Source organism: Triticum urartu, chromosome 3 (genome assembly GCF_003073215.2).
Source record: "Triticum urartu cultivar G1812 chromosome 3, Tu2.1, whole genome shotgun sequence".
NCBI classification, from domain to species: Eukaryota; Viridiplantae; Streptophyta; class Magnoliopsida; order Poales; family Poaceae; genus Triticum; species Triticum urartu.
The window spans coordinates 515699599-515713575 of record NC_053024.1 but is presented as its reverse complement, the minus strand read 5'-3'; the positions used below and the strand labels follow the sequence as shown (position 1 = coordinate 515713575).

At 47.6% G+C, this 13977-nt stretch overlaps 1 protein-coding gene across 1 annotated transcript; it reads left to right on the top strand.

Annotated features, from left to right (window-relative positions):
* The first annotated feature begins 915 nt into the window (after nucleotides 1–915).
* LOC125544725 (ribose-phosphate pyrophosphokinase 3, chloroplastic-like) lies at nucleotides 916–4800 on the top strand. Its single transcript, XM_048708470.1, has 7 exons — nucleotides 916–1424; nucleotides 2091–2406; nucleotides 2497–2592; nucleotides 2691–2759; nucleotides 2861–2989; nucleotides 3150–3249; nucleotides 4397–4800. Exons 1-7 carry the CDS (start codon nucleotides 1045–1047, stop codon nucleotides 4528–4530), a joined length of 1224 nt encoding a protein of 407 aa, XP_048564427.1. The 5' UTR covers nucleotides 916–1044; the 3' UTR covers nucleotides 4531–4800.
* The last annotated feature ends 9177 nt before the right edge of the window (nucleotides 4801–13977 follow it).

Here is a 13977-nt window from a genome sequence, read left to right as displayed (position 1 = left end):
TGAAAATAAGACCGTAATGTATGAATTTTCAGTTTCATTCAATCTCATCTCAGCAAGGTACAAGTAGTGTGCAAGTTGAAAGGAATGACATGATTTGGTGTAGCCTAGTTGGTTGTTGTTGCTAAATTAATTGTGGGAGGTTGTGGGTTCGATTCCCCTCCTATTGCATTTTTTCGCTTTTTTCAAACTGTTGTGCAGAATCGCGACGGGCCCGCCCCCAGCGGGGGATCCGGGTTGCCTGGAAATCGAGAGAAGGGAGGGGTTCATGCCGGGGGAGGGGGTGATCGGGATGGCCCAGAAAATCGGGAGTGATGGGCTTCGTACGACACGAGGGGCTGCTGTGATTTTTGCGATCGGGATGGGATGGGTTTCGTACGATACGAGGGGGTGTGGTGATTTTTGTAATCTGGCACACGGTTGTCAGTTATCACAGTCCAAATTAAAAAAAACACCTTCAAGGGCTAGTTCTGGATGGTCTTATTTTTTCTTTTCCGATACTGTATTAGTAGGAGTATGTTATTTTATTTTTTTTGCAATGAAAAGGGGATAATCCCGGTTAAAAAAGACAGTACCATAAGATGAGAAGAAACCATTAATCGGAATCACACACATTTTTTGAGAGAGAGAATCACACTTGTTTTTTTTTTTGCATTAACATAACGTTTGATCGCAAACACGTTTTAAACGGACAAGAACCAGAGATGACACGAATGTATACACGTGACGCGACGCCCAGAGTCCCAACAACAGAAAAACGGCGTTTCGAATCCTTATCGGCTGACCGCTCCGGCGGGCATACGCCATCCTCCCCGGTCGTGAGTCCGCCCTGGTCCGCACCTACCCAAACGAGACGACCCACCGTCCGCCGCCGGTGCGCCCACGCCGCTCTCCCCTGTCCAACCCCGACAATTCTCTCCCACGGTAAACAAACACGCGCAGTACATAAACTACCGCGCGCACCTGCCTCCCCTCGACCTGCTCACCTGCCACATCAGAACCAGTCCTCCCCCTCGCGGCGCGCGTGACAGGCGAGGCAGACCGAAGATGGCAACGGCAGCCTCCGCCTCCGCCTCCCCCGCCGCTCTGCGCGCCAAAACCCCAGCCCCGGGCGCGCACCCCAGCCCGAAGTCCAGCCTCGCATTCCCGTGGCCTTCCCCCGGCGCCTCCGCGTCCGCCTCCGCCGCTGCCTCCGGCAGGCTCCACGCCAGCCTCCACCTCGGCGGGGTCCGCGGCGTCGGCACCGCCAACGGCACCGGCCTCCACGTGCTGCACCCCGACGTCAAGCCGCTGGCCGTGCCCAAGATGGCCGGCGGCGCGGGGGCGCAGAAGAGCATCCTGCTCTACCACTGCGAGGAGATGAGGGATCTCGCCCAGCAGGTGGCCGCCCGGAACGACGACATCGAGCTCTGCACCATCTCCTGGAGGTCCCGGCCGAGCTCCCTCTTCACTTCTAGTATTGCGTTGCTCTGTTTTACTCCTTGGGTGTTTGAATTTTATTTGGTGCGTCCGGAATAGTGGATTCTCTGGGCACACAATTTGAGCCCCAGGCTTTCAGTCTGTCGGAGGGAAGTCTCTCGATTGCTCCAGTTCAGGGAAAATAGGCAGATGTGATGATTTGGGCGTGGGCTCGTTTAAACTTGCAGAGTGCATCAGGATGACATTTCTTCCCCAAACTAATGGAGAAATCATGTTAAGGAAAAATGTCCAAAGTGGATGGAAAGTGGAAACATTCTGGAGACATCCGGATTGATAATTGATGGAGGGGATCTAACCCAATTATTGTTCAGTAGGCACTTGGGACAACAGAAGCATGTTATATTACAATTCGCGTAGAAACTGTACTTCCTTTCACAAACGCCTGTTATGGCCCAAAAACTGATTTAGTAGCATATATGTGATTGCTCATGGGCACCATCAAGGGACGTAGAATTGGAAGTGTAAATCATCGCAATGTTCTGATCATGGTAATTTAGGAGTAGGTAGGAACAAGGACTTTTTTACTTTTAAATTTGAATCTGCAGCAACTTATTTAATGTTAGTAGAAGTACACCAAACTTATGTCTCCTGTTAACTTCTGCTCAATTTTTCAGGAAGTTTCCCGATGGATTTCCAGATTTGTTCATACCAAATGCCCAGAACATTCGTGGGCGACATGTTGCCTTCTTAGCATCATTCAGCTCGCCTGGTGTCATATTTGAGCAAATATCGATTATATATAATCTGCCAAAGCTGTTCATTGCTTCATTTACTTTGATACTGCCATTTTTCCCAACTGGGACTTCCGAGCGTATGGAAGACGAAGGAGATGTCGCAACCGCCTTTACACTTGCTAGAAGCTTGTCACACATACCAATATCCAGAGGTGGACCCACCAGTTTAGTGATTTTTGATATTCATGCTTTGCAGGTAAGTGAAATTCGTCCATATCATCCAGTTGAGTTCTTCACCTGTTCCTTTAAAAAAATACGTGTAAACTTGTGTTCAACAATACATCAGGAGAGATTCTACTTTGGAGATGCAATCTTACCATGTTTCGAGAGTGGCATCCCCTTGTTGAAAAGTAGGCTTCAGGAGCTACCTGATTCTGATAACGTGAGTACGCTCGAGTCCCAGTTAAAGGAAGAAAAACAAGTTTTAATTGACAATGTTGTATGGTATCTGTCTGATACACTCCTTAATATGTTTTTCAGATAGCCATAGCTTTTCCAGATGATGGCGCATGGAAGCGCTTCTATAAGCAACTCCAACATTTTCCTATGGTAAATATGCTCTGTCCTAACACCTCTAAACATGAACAGAAATTGTCATTCTTATCTATTTATTGTATAATGACTTGTTTCCGCAAAATGTGTTGAAATAGATTATATGCAACAAAGTTAGAGAAGGTGATCAAAGAATTGTGCGTATAAAAGAAGGAGATGCTAGAGGCCGTCATGTTGTTATAGTGGATGACTTGGTGCAGTCTGGTGGTACTTTGATTGAATGCCAGGTAATGAAATTTGTTTATGGCTTAACATCTCCTTTTATTCTGGTGATTAGTTGTGGATCTTCAACTCATGTGTCCTTGTGGTTGAATAAATTTATATCTCAATTATGTATTTTTACCATACTTCATCAAGAGTGTAAACTAACACTGGTTTCCTGTGCAGAAAGTGTTGGCTGCTCATGGAGCAGCAAAGGTTAGTGCATACGTAACACATGGCATTTTCCCCAACAAATCATGGGAGAAATTTAAGCCTGATAATGGAGGTATGTACCCGTCATTAGCTTCATAATATTAGCATGCTAAAAGGTTTCCCTTGGTATTTTTATTAGTTTTCTCTTTATTGCTCCTGAATCAGAGATTCATAGACAAATAATATGATTATGAACAAGTTAGTTTCTTTCTCAGCTGATACCCTCTTAATAGCATGTGACCGAATTAGAACAGCTGGTCAAATTGGTTGGCAAACCTATTTTCCTTTTTTTTGTTGCTTTGTCACTGTTAAACATTTATTCTTTCACCTACCATACATGTTTGACTGAGCAACGGATTCTTGATTTTCCAACGAGCTCACATATGAAATGTCCTTCGCCCTAAAGGGAAAACCATTTTCTCTTCTTTTTGCCAAGTCAGCTTCTAGATGCAAACTTGTCCAACTTTTGGCTTGCATGGGATGAAATCCTTAAAAGATATCAAAGAAAGAAGCCTTCCAGTTCCTACCTTGACACATAAAATCTTATGATTTTCCTTGCATCCTACTTTCTTGTTGATGCAGTGTAGCTGCATCATGTTTCAACTCCAATGTTATGTATATATCTTTTTGTCCTAACACCTTGAGACACCAATTTGAGTGAAGAAATTTGGAGAACCCACTTTTGATTGTTCACGCAAACAGCCATCCTATAAGGTTTCAACTCCAATGTTATATTCTTCGCATCCTAATTCACCATTGAGGCAGTTAGGATGCATCGTGCCCCGTAACCTTTCCTTATGCAAGTAAAATCTTTTGTTCAAATACTTTGTGGGAAGCACTACCCAACAAAAGCTTTGCGGCTCGATGCATTGCTAGAAGAAAACGTTATTTACAAGCCCGAGAAGAGGCCAACAGCCTAGAGTACAATGCTCCATTTGTCCTGGCAAGCGGGCCAGATGTAGAACTTGACCCGCAGAGGGCCCACGTGCTAGCTTCCAATATCTAGATACAATCGGCCCCTGGAAGAGGGTCTTGTGGCAGGGCTTAAAAATACTGAGGGGGCCACACAGTTACCTCTGTGTACATGACTATGATGGAAGCACCTTGCACAAATGAAATTTCAAGAGCTTTTGCTAGTTCAGCACTTTTGTGTTATAAAAATAATTTGTTCTGCATTTTCTTGATTATATTTACCAAGTTGGTCATTGTAAAAATTTCAGAGGGTCCGGAGCACGCCCTGAGCCACTTTTGGATTACCGACTCGTGCCCTCTCACAGTTGAAGCGGTCAAGGACAGACGGCCGTTTGAAATTCTCAGCCTGGCAGATTCTATTGCTTCTGCTCTTCAGATTTAGCAAGCCGATTTGGTCTGCTCGCTCGGCTGCAATATTGTTTAGTTCATTCTTCTAGCACATTGCTTCCCACCTTTTTTTTTTGCAGTAGTTTCTTTTGGCTGAGATATTGTGTAGTTCATCTTTTAATCTTCACCTCAGGGAAGTGTTCAATGGATTGTTGGGACCACAAAAACATTTCTAGGATAGTATGCCTAATAACTTGGCAGGACAAGCCAGGTGAGTCACATGTTTGCTATATAAATAAAAATTCAAATAAGTTTATCTGGCTTCTATTCTTGCATACTTTTCTCCCGATTTATGTCATGTCTACGGTGGCTGATTCCGGTGGTAAGAAGGATTTCGGAAGTGCCTGCTAGTGCTGTTGCCATGCCGCCGCTGCATGTGGGCTGTTGGCTCATCCACCTCTACACTTGATAAACTATGGTGCCAGGATCTTGGCGGGATTCGGATAGATAATGATAGGGATAGGGATAGGGATGGCTCTTTTTTTTTTTTTGACGGGAAGGCCTTCCTGGCTTGCACTTACATCATCCGCTGTAAAACTAGGAGCTGTATCCAACCACATGGTTGGTGGATTACACCGTAGGGGTGGACTAACGAGCAGCTCGGCTCGTTAAGCTCGTACTCGTTAAGGCTCGGCTCGTTAAGCTCGTTAAGATTAACGAGCAGAAAACCTTGCTCGGCTCGGCTCGTTAAGCTCGTGAGCGCCCGCGAGAGCTCGTTAACAGATTATAATGTGTTACGATATACATGATGAATGTGTAGGTATGGTTTTTAAGATGAAATATGGTGACTAAAAAAAAATGAAGTAGTTTGTTACCTCCTATGTTGATTAGATTAAATAGATGGGTTGAGGTGCTACAAAAAGTTTGTCACGTAAGATGGAAATATTTGTTATGTTGTTACTAACGAGCTTAATGAGCTACTCGCGAATCTTGTTAGCTAACGAGATAAAATTAATGATTGGCTATGTTCATTAAGAAGCGAGTTATGAGCTTAACAAGCCAAACTATCGAGCGCTCATTAAGCTCGCGAGCTTCGAGCTTTTGGTCCAACCCTAATTACACCTCCCAAAACTAGCTAGCTCATGGGCTACTATATTAGACTCTCATTCTCGCACAATGATACGCAATAGGGTTTCCCTCACTTTATATTATAAACGAACACCGATCACGAGGTAACTGCCGGGGCGAACGGCACATCAAGCCCAAAGAAAAAAGAAAAAGACAAAAATGCCAACAACGGCAACTCGACAAGCACGAATGGTCTGCCACCGCCGCGCCCTCCATCTACGTCCCACCACTCGCCATGGCACCGGACCGCCGCGTACCAAACAACACCTCCAAGGAGGAATGCGACGCCAACGACACTGCTGTCCGGGCAAGTCCTAGGGTTTCCGCCGACACGCAGAAGGGGAGCGAGGGAGGGGTAGCACCAACGCCCTTCAAGAAGGAATGGCGGCACCCATCGGCGTCACCACGTCGGAGCCGGAAGAACCGGCAGGGATTTCTCCAGCACCCCCATGCCTCGACCCCCACTAGAACGGAGCCAACACACCATCTCGCCACCCGCAAGCACGCGCCACCACGGTCTTGGACCCATCCACGCCGTCTTGCTGCGAACACCACGACGAGGTCAAAAGAGCAGAGGCGAGATGCGCCTAGATGGCACGGACGGAGGCACCGGTGCCAAATGGGAGGGAACCGCCTCCACCGTCGTCACGCCGGAGGCCTCTGTCTCCAGAACCAACGCGGATTGCCTATCGGATGCTGCAGCCGAGCCACACCAGGCCACTCGGGCCTGGCCGGGCCCATAAGGGACCGCAAAGCCTCGACCACCGCGCTGCTGCACGCCGGCAGCCGAGCCGCCACCCGCCACCAGCCCGATGCGCCGCCAACGCCGCGCCTGTCGCCGGCCCGCCCCGGCCCAAATGGGGCCCGAAGGGCCCAGATCTGGATCGGGCGGACGTCGCCAGCCTGCGCTGTCGCGCTGCCCCGCCGCCAACGGTGCCGCCACCGCCCAAAGCTCGCCGCCGCCCGCGATGGGAAGCCCCCCCGCCGCGCAGGACCGCCGCCGCCTGAAGACACCGCTAGGAGCCGCTCCCTCCCGCGCCGGAGAAACCCTAGATGGGGAAGGGCTGGGGGCCGCCGCCGCCAACGTCGCCCGGGTAGGCCCGCGGCGGGAGCTAGCGACGGCGGCAGGGAGGAGGAGGAGGGGAGTGGGGAGACGCTCGCGGGGAAGGAGGGGAGGCGCAGCTGGCCGCCCGCGGGGGCGACGCGGTCGCGGTCGAGAGGGCAAAGATCGATATAGACATTCCCGAACTCTTTCAGTAAATTCGACAATCATTGAGAATTGGTGCTGCAATCAAGGAATATCCTTCATTCTTAGTCAGTGCCTCCACCACGGTCAAATTATCAGTTTGTATGTAAACCTTGCTGCATCCTAGGCTTTGGATACGTAAACAATCCCTTCTCATTGCCTCTGCCTCCGTTGACACCACATCTTAAACATGTTCCATTTGAAGGAAATATGCCCTAGAGGCAATAATGAAGTTATTATTTATATTTCCTTATATCATGATAAATGTTTATTATTCATGCTAGAATTGTATTAACCGGAAACTTAGTACATGTGTGAATACATAGACAAATAGAGTGTCCCTAGTATGCCTCTACTTGACTAGCTCGTTAATCAAAGATGGTTAAGTTTCCTGACCATAGATATGTGTTGTCATTTGATGAACGGGATCACATCATTAGAGAATGATGTGATGGACAAGACTCATCCGTTATCTTAGCATAATGATCATTTAGTTTTATTGCTATTGCTTTCTTCATGACTTATACATATTCCTCTGACTATGAGATTATGCAACTCCCGAATACCGGAGGAACACCTTGTGTGCTATCAAATGTCACAACGTAACTGGGTGATTATAAAGATGCTCTACAGGTGTCTCCGAAGGTGTTTGTTGAGTTGCCATAGATCGGGATTAGGATTTGTCACTCCGAGTATCGGGGAGGTATCTCTGGGCCCTCTCGGTAGTGCACATCACTATAAGCCTTGCAAGCAATGTGACTAATGAGTTAGTTACGAGATGATGCACTACAAAATGAGTAAAGAGACTTGTCGGTAACGAGATTGAACAAGGTATGATGATACCGATGATTGAATCTCGGGCAAGTAACATACCGATGACAAAGGGAATGACATATGTTGTTATGCGGTTTGACCGATAAAGATCTTCGTAGAATATGTACGAACCAATATGAGCATCCAGGTTCCGCTATTGGTTATTGACTGGAGATGTGTCTCGGTCATGTCTACATAGTTCTCTAACCCGTAGGGTCCGCACGCTTAACGTTTGATGACGATTTGTATTATGAGTTATGTGTTTTGGTGACCGAAGTTTGTTTGGAGTTCCGGATGAGATCACGGACATGACGAGGAATCTCGAAATGGTCGAGATGTAAAGATTAATATATTGGAAGGTTATATACGGACACCGGAATGGTTCTGAAAAAGTTCAAAGATTTTTCGGAGTACCGGGAGGTTACCGAAACCCCCCTGGAAAGTTAATGGGCCTAATGGGCCATAGTGGAGGAGAGGAGGCAGGCCACGGGAGGTGGCGCGCGCCCCCCTTGCCCAATCCGAATTGGACAAGGGGAGGGGGCGTGGTGTAACACCCACGATGCGGCTATATCTCCCACGTGTCGAGGCACGACTTAGAGGCATAACTGCATTGTGGTTTAGTCGCAAGAAGGGTCATCTTCACACAATCCCATGTAATGAATAAGAAAGGGATAAAGAGAGTTGGCTTACAATCGCCACTTCACACAATACTTAAATAAATCATACATCATCCAAAATACACACATAGTCCGACTACGGACAAACCAAATGAAAAGAAGATAAACCCAACTGCTAGATCCCTGATCGTCCCAACTGGGCTCCACTACTGATTATCAGGAAACGAAACATAGTAACGGCCAAGGTCCTCGTCGAACTCCCACTTGAGTTTGGTAGCATCACCTACACTGGTATCATCGGCACCTGCAACTGTTTTGGTAGTATCTGTGAGTCACGCGGACTCAGCAATCTCAAAACCCGCGAGATCAAGACTATTTAAGCTTATGGGTAGGATAAGGTAATAAGGTGGATCTGCAGCAAGCGCTAAGCAAATATGGTGGCTAACATACGCAAATAAGAGTAAGATGAGAAGCTACGCAACGGTCGTGTAGCTAGAAGTGATCAAGAAGTGATCCTGAAACTACTTACATGCATACATAACCCAAACCGTGTTCACTTCCCACACTCCGCCGAAAAGAGACCATCACGGCTACACACGCGGTTGATTCATTTTAATTAAGTCAAGTGTCAAGTTCTCTACAATCGGATATTAACAAATTCCCATCTGCCACATAACCGCGGGCAGCTCTCGAAAGTTTATACCCTGCAGAGGTGTCCCAACTTAGCCCATCACAAGCTCTCATGATCAACAAAGGATATTCCTTCTTCCGGAACAACCCGATCAGACCCAGAATCTCGATTACAAGACATTTCGGCAATGGTAAAACAAGACCAGCAAGACTGCTCGACTGTGCCGACAAATCCCGATAGGAGATGCACATATGTCGTTCTCAGGGCACACCGGATGAGACATCCTACGAGTAAAACCAACCCTCAAGTTTCCCCGAGGTGGCCCTACAGTCTACTCGGTTCGAACCAACACTCAGAGGAGCACTGGCCCAAGGGGGGTTTAAAATAAAGATGACCCTCGGGTCTGCAGAACCCAAGGGAAAGTTATAGGTTGTTAGGCAAATGTAAAACCAAGGTTGGGCCTTGCTGGAGGAGTTTTATTCAAAGCAAACTGTCCAGGAGGTCTCCGTGTATCGGAGAGGTATCTCTGGGCCTTCTTAGTAATGCACATCACTATAAGCCTTGCAAGCAATGTGACTAATGAGTTAGTTGCGGGATGATGCATTATGGAACGAGTAAAAAGACTTGCCGGGAACGAGATTGGACTAGGTATGATGATACCGACGATAAAATCTCGGCAAGTAATATACCGATGACAAAGGGAACAACATATGTTGTTATGCGGTTTAACCGATAAAGATCTTCGTAGAATATGTAGGAGCCAATATGAGCATCCAGGTTCCGCTATTGGTTATTTACCGGAGATGTGTCTCGGTCATGTCTACATAGTTCTCGAACCCGTAGGGTCCGCATGCTTAACGTTCGATGACGATTTATATTATGAGTTATGTGATTTGATGACCGAAGTTTGTTTGGAGTCCTGGATGAGATCACGGACATGACTAGGAGTCTTGAAATTGTCGAGACGTAAAGATCGATATATTGGAAGGCTATATTCAGATATCGGAAAGGTTTTGAGTGGTTCGGGTATTTTTCGGAGTACCGGAGAGTTACGGGAATTCGCCGGGGGAAGTATTGGGCCTTCATGGGCCTTAGTGGAAAGGATAGAAGGGCCACAAGGGGAGGCCACACGCCCCCCATGGGCTGGTCCAAATTGGACTAGGGAGGGGGCGGCGCCCCCCTCTTTCCTTCTCCCTCTCCTACTCCTTCCCTCTCCCCCCTGGTGGAAAAGTAAGGGGAGTCCAACTAGGATTGGGAATCCTAGTTGGACTCCCCCTATAGGCGCGCCCCTGCTAGACCGGCCTCCTCTTCCCCCCTCCTTTATATACATGGGCAGGGGGCACCCAAAGATACACAAGTTGATCTTTTAGCCGTGTGCGGTGCCCCCCTCCATAGTTACACACCTCGGTCATATCGTCGTAATGCTTAGGCGAAGCCCTGCGCCGGTAACTTCATCATCACCATCACCACGCCGTGGTGGTGAAGAAACTCTCCCTCGGCCTCAATTGGATCAAGAGTTCGAGGGACGTCACCGAGCTAAACGTGTGCAGATCGCAGAGGCGCCGTGCGTTCGATACTTGGATCGGTTGGATCGCGAAGACGTTCGACTACATCAACCGCATTACTAAATGCTCCCGCTTTCGGTCTATGAGGGTACGTGAATACACTCTCCCCGCTCGTTGTATGCTTCTCCTAGATAGATCCTGCATGATCGTAGGAACTTTTTTTGAAATACTGCATTCCCCAACAGGAGGAACACCTTGTGTGCTATCAAACGTCATAATCTAACTGGGTGATTATAAAGATGCTCTACAAGTATCTCCGAAGGTGTTTGTTGAGTTGGCATAGATCGAGATTGGTATTTGTCACTCCGAATATTGGAGAGGTATCTATGGGCCCGCTCGGTAATACACATCATAAGCTTGCAAGCAAACGACTAAGGAGTTAGTCACGAGGTGATGTATTACAGAACGAGTAAAGAGACATGCCGGTAACGAGATTGAACTAGGTATGAAGATAACGACGATCGAATCTTGGGCAAGTAACATATCGATGGACAAAGGAAATTACGTATGTTGTCATAACGGTTTGACCGATAAAGATCTTTGTAGAATATGTAGGAGCCAATATGGGCATCCAGGTTCCGCTATTGGTTATTGACCGGAGAGGTGTCTCGGTCATGTCTACATAGTTCTCGAACCCGTAAGGTCCGCACGCTTAACGTTCGATGATGATATAGTATTATATGAGTTATGTGATTTGGTGACCGAATGTTGTTCAGAGTCCCGGATGAGATCATGGCATAACGAGGAGTCTCGAAATGGTCGAGAGGTAAAGATTCATATACTGGACGGTTATATACAGACACCGGAATGGTTCCAAAAAAGTTCGGGGATTTTTCGGAGTACCGGGAGGTTACGGGAACCCCCCGGAAAAGTTAATGGGCCTAATGGGCCATAGGAGGAGAGGAGGCAGGCCACGTGAGGTGGCGTGCGGCCCCCTTTCCTTCTCATTCTCCCTCCTTTCCCCTTTCCCCTTCTCCGTTGGAAGGAAGGGGGCGAATCCTACTAGGAGTGGAGTCCTAGTAGGACTCCCCCCCATGGCGCGCCACCCCTGGCTGACCACCTCCTCCTCCCCTCCTTTATATACGGGGGCGGGGGGCACCCCAAAGGCACACCAAGAATTCTCTTAGCCGTGTGCGGTGCCCCCTCCATAGTTTACTCCTCCGGTCATAGCGTCGTAGTGCTTAGGCGAAGCCCTGCGCGGATCATGTCACCATCACCGTCATCACACCATCATGCTGACGGAACTCTCCCTTGACCCTCTACTGGATCAAGAGTTCAAGGGACGCCATCAAGATGAATGTGTGCTGAACACGGAGGTGCCGTACGTTCGGCACTTGGATCGGTTGGATCGTGAAGACGTTCGACTACATCAACCGCGTTAACATAACGCTTCCGCTTACGGTCTACGAGGGTACGTGGACACACTCTTCTCGTTGCTATGCATCTCCTAGATAGATCTTGTGTGTTCATAGGAATTTTTTTGAAATTGCATGCTACGTTCCCCAATACCATCCGTGTTGTTGATGCTTCAATAAATCCTCTGTTATGATCCCTCGCAACAACTCCACAAGCACCCAAACCATCCTCTACAGTGATAAAGTTGAATCCGACAGATTTTGAGGTAGGGATCATAAGCTAGGTGCCTTGAAACGATGGGAATAGGGACACATGGTTTTTACCCATGTTCAGGCTCTCCCAAAAGATTGTATTATTGCGTTGGGTATACAAAGTACAAGTTGTCTACCGCGAGATTGTAATGTGTCTTTTACGAACCTGTCCCCTCAGTTTATATAGATACCAGGGCTCCTAGGGTTACAAGATCATAGTCGGCCACGTATGAGGAGACAAAGATCATATGTCGCTCTGGGCTCGATCCATGGCAGCTGACGATGAAGTCCTCTGACTAGTAGCTCATGTGTGGGTCGATAGAGTGAAGACAAGTTCGTTTGTGACTACTTCGGATGATGTTTGCAGCTGGACCGGAGGGGTAGGACAGGTGGTGGAACAAACTCTGTAGCAGTTGCAGCAAACGATAGAACAACATCAGCTAATCTGGGCATCGTCTGAAACCGAGTGGTAGTAGGAAGTGCATCATTATCATCACCGCTCAGCTTGCCTTCCACATCTAATTTGAGCTTCTCAAGATCTGTGGCCATCTCCGTCACTTTGACATCCAGATCATGGAACTTTGTTTCCATAATCCTCTCAAGGCTCTCTTGGTTCTTCACAAGGTTAGCTAGGTCTTGCTCGATCCGCTGAGTGTCCTGGAGAAGATATAGCATTTGATCTACCTTTGTTTTGGGCAACTCTGCTGTAGAAGTACTGGGCCCACGAGATAGTGCATCAACTCTGACAGTCTCTGCTCTGGCCTGAGCTTCAATAGAGGTGGGGCACTACTGCAGGATGCTGCTAACGCGACACTATGATCAGAGACCCTTCGGCGAAATTGTGTGCGATGCCATAATCGCAAACGGTGGTGTAAAAAACCCGTAAAAAAGGTGCAAAACGTTTGTGATGGAGGATGCATCAAACACGGTTCAGATTTTAGTTGCGTGTGCGATGCATGGCATACGGTTCAGCTCAATTAACTGTTTGCGATGAGGAGGAACAAAAGAAACGGGCAGCCAAATGAAGGTGTGTGCGATATACAACATACGGTTCACTCGGATGAACTGTTTGTGATTAGGCAACACAATGGAAACGGTCAGCCAGATCAAAGGTGTGTGCGATATACGGCATGCGGTTCACTCGGATGAACTGTTTGCGTTGACACATGAGAATAGAAACGATTCAAATGAACAAGATGTGTGTGATACGCGACAAACAGGTCTGTAATCAGAAATGTGTGTGAATACCGATAATAACACATACGGTTGCTGCTAATAAGATGTGTGTGTTGTGCGATGGGATTGCATACAGAACAACAACATATATATATAGACACACTTATAAGGACATGCTTGCATAACCAAATTAAACGTCCACTTACATAGGTGGCTACTACAACCATGGGATTTGTACACACCAAAGTAAACTATTACATGCATAATTATATAGGTGGCTCCTACACGCATGACATTTCCACACGCCAATAAAGTAAACTTTATATTACATGCATGATTAACTAGCATAAACGATCATCTGATCATCATCTACTTCTTGTGACGCTTGCTCTGCTTGTGGCTCGATGCGGACTCGTCGATTTGGGTAACGAGGCACTTCCTCATGTCAACGATCCGCCTGTGCATCTCGTAGTATGCGTACACGCTCTTGGTCGTGAACCTGAGGTGAGGTTCATCCAGTTGCCGCATCCAGGCCCTGTGCCAGGATCGGGGACTTGTTCTCTGGGCATCCTGCTTCATATTTTCGTAGTAGGGATCGATGATGGCCGAGGCGAGTTCGACCAGGGAGTCCTTCTTCGTGCTGCCCAGACCCTGTAGTGGTCATGGATTTCGACAAGGTTCTTGCAGGCCAAACCCGTAACACTGAGCACTTTTACATC

Coding starts and splice junctions, on each gene's coding strand:
- LOC125544725 (XM_048708470.1), top strand. CDS start 1,045: ATGGCAACGGCAGCCTCCGCCTCCGCCTCCCCCGCCGCTCTGCGCGCC. Junction 2,407..2,496: donor TTGATATTCATGCTTTGCAG/GTAAGTGAAATT, acceptor ACAATACATCAG/GAGAGATTCTACTTTGGAGA. Junction 2,760..2,860: donor AACTCCAACATTTTCCTATG/GTAAATATGCTC, acceptor GTGTTGAAATAG/ATTATATGCAACAAAGTTAG.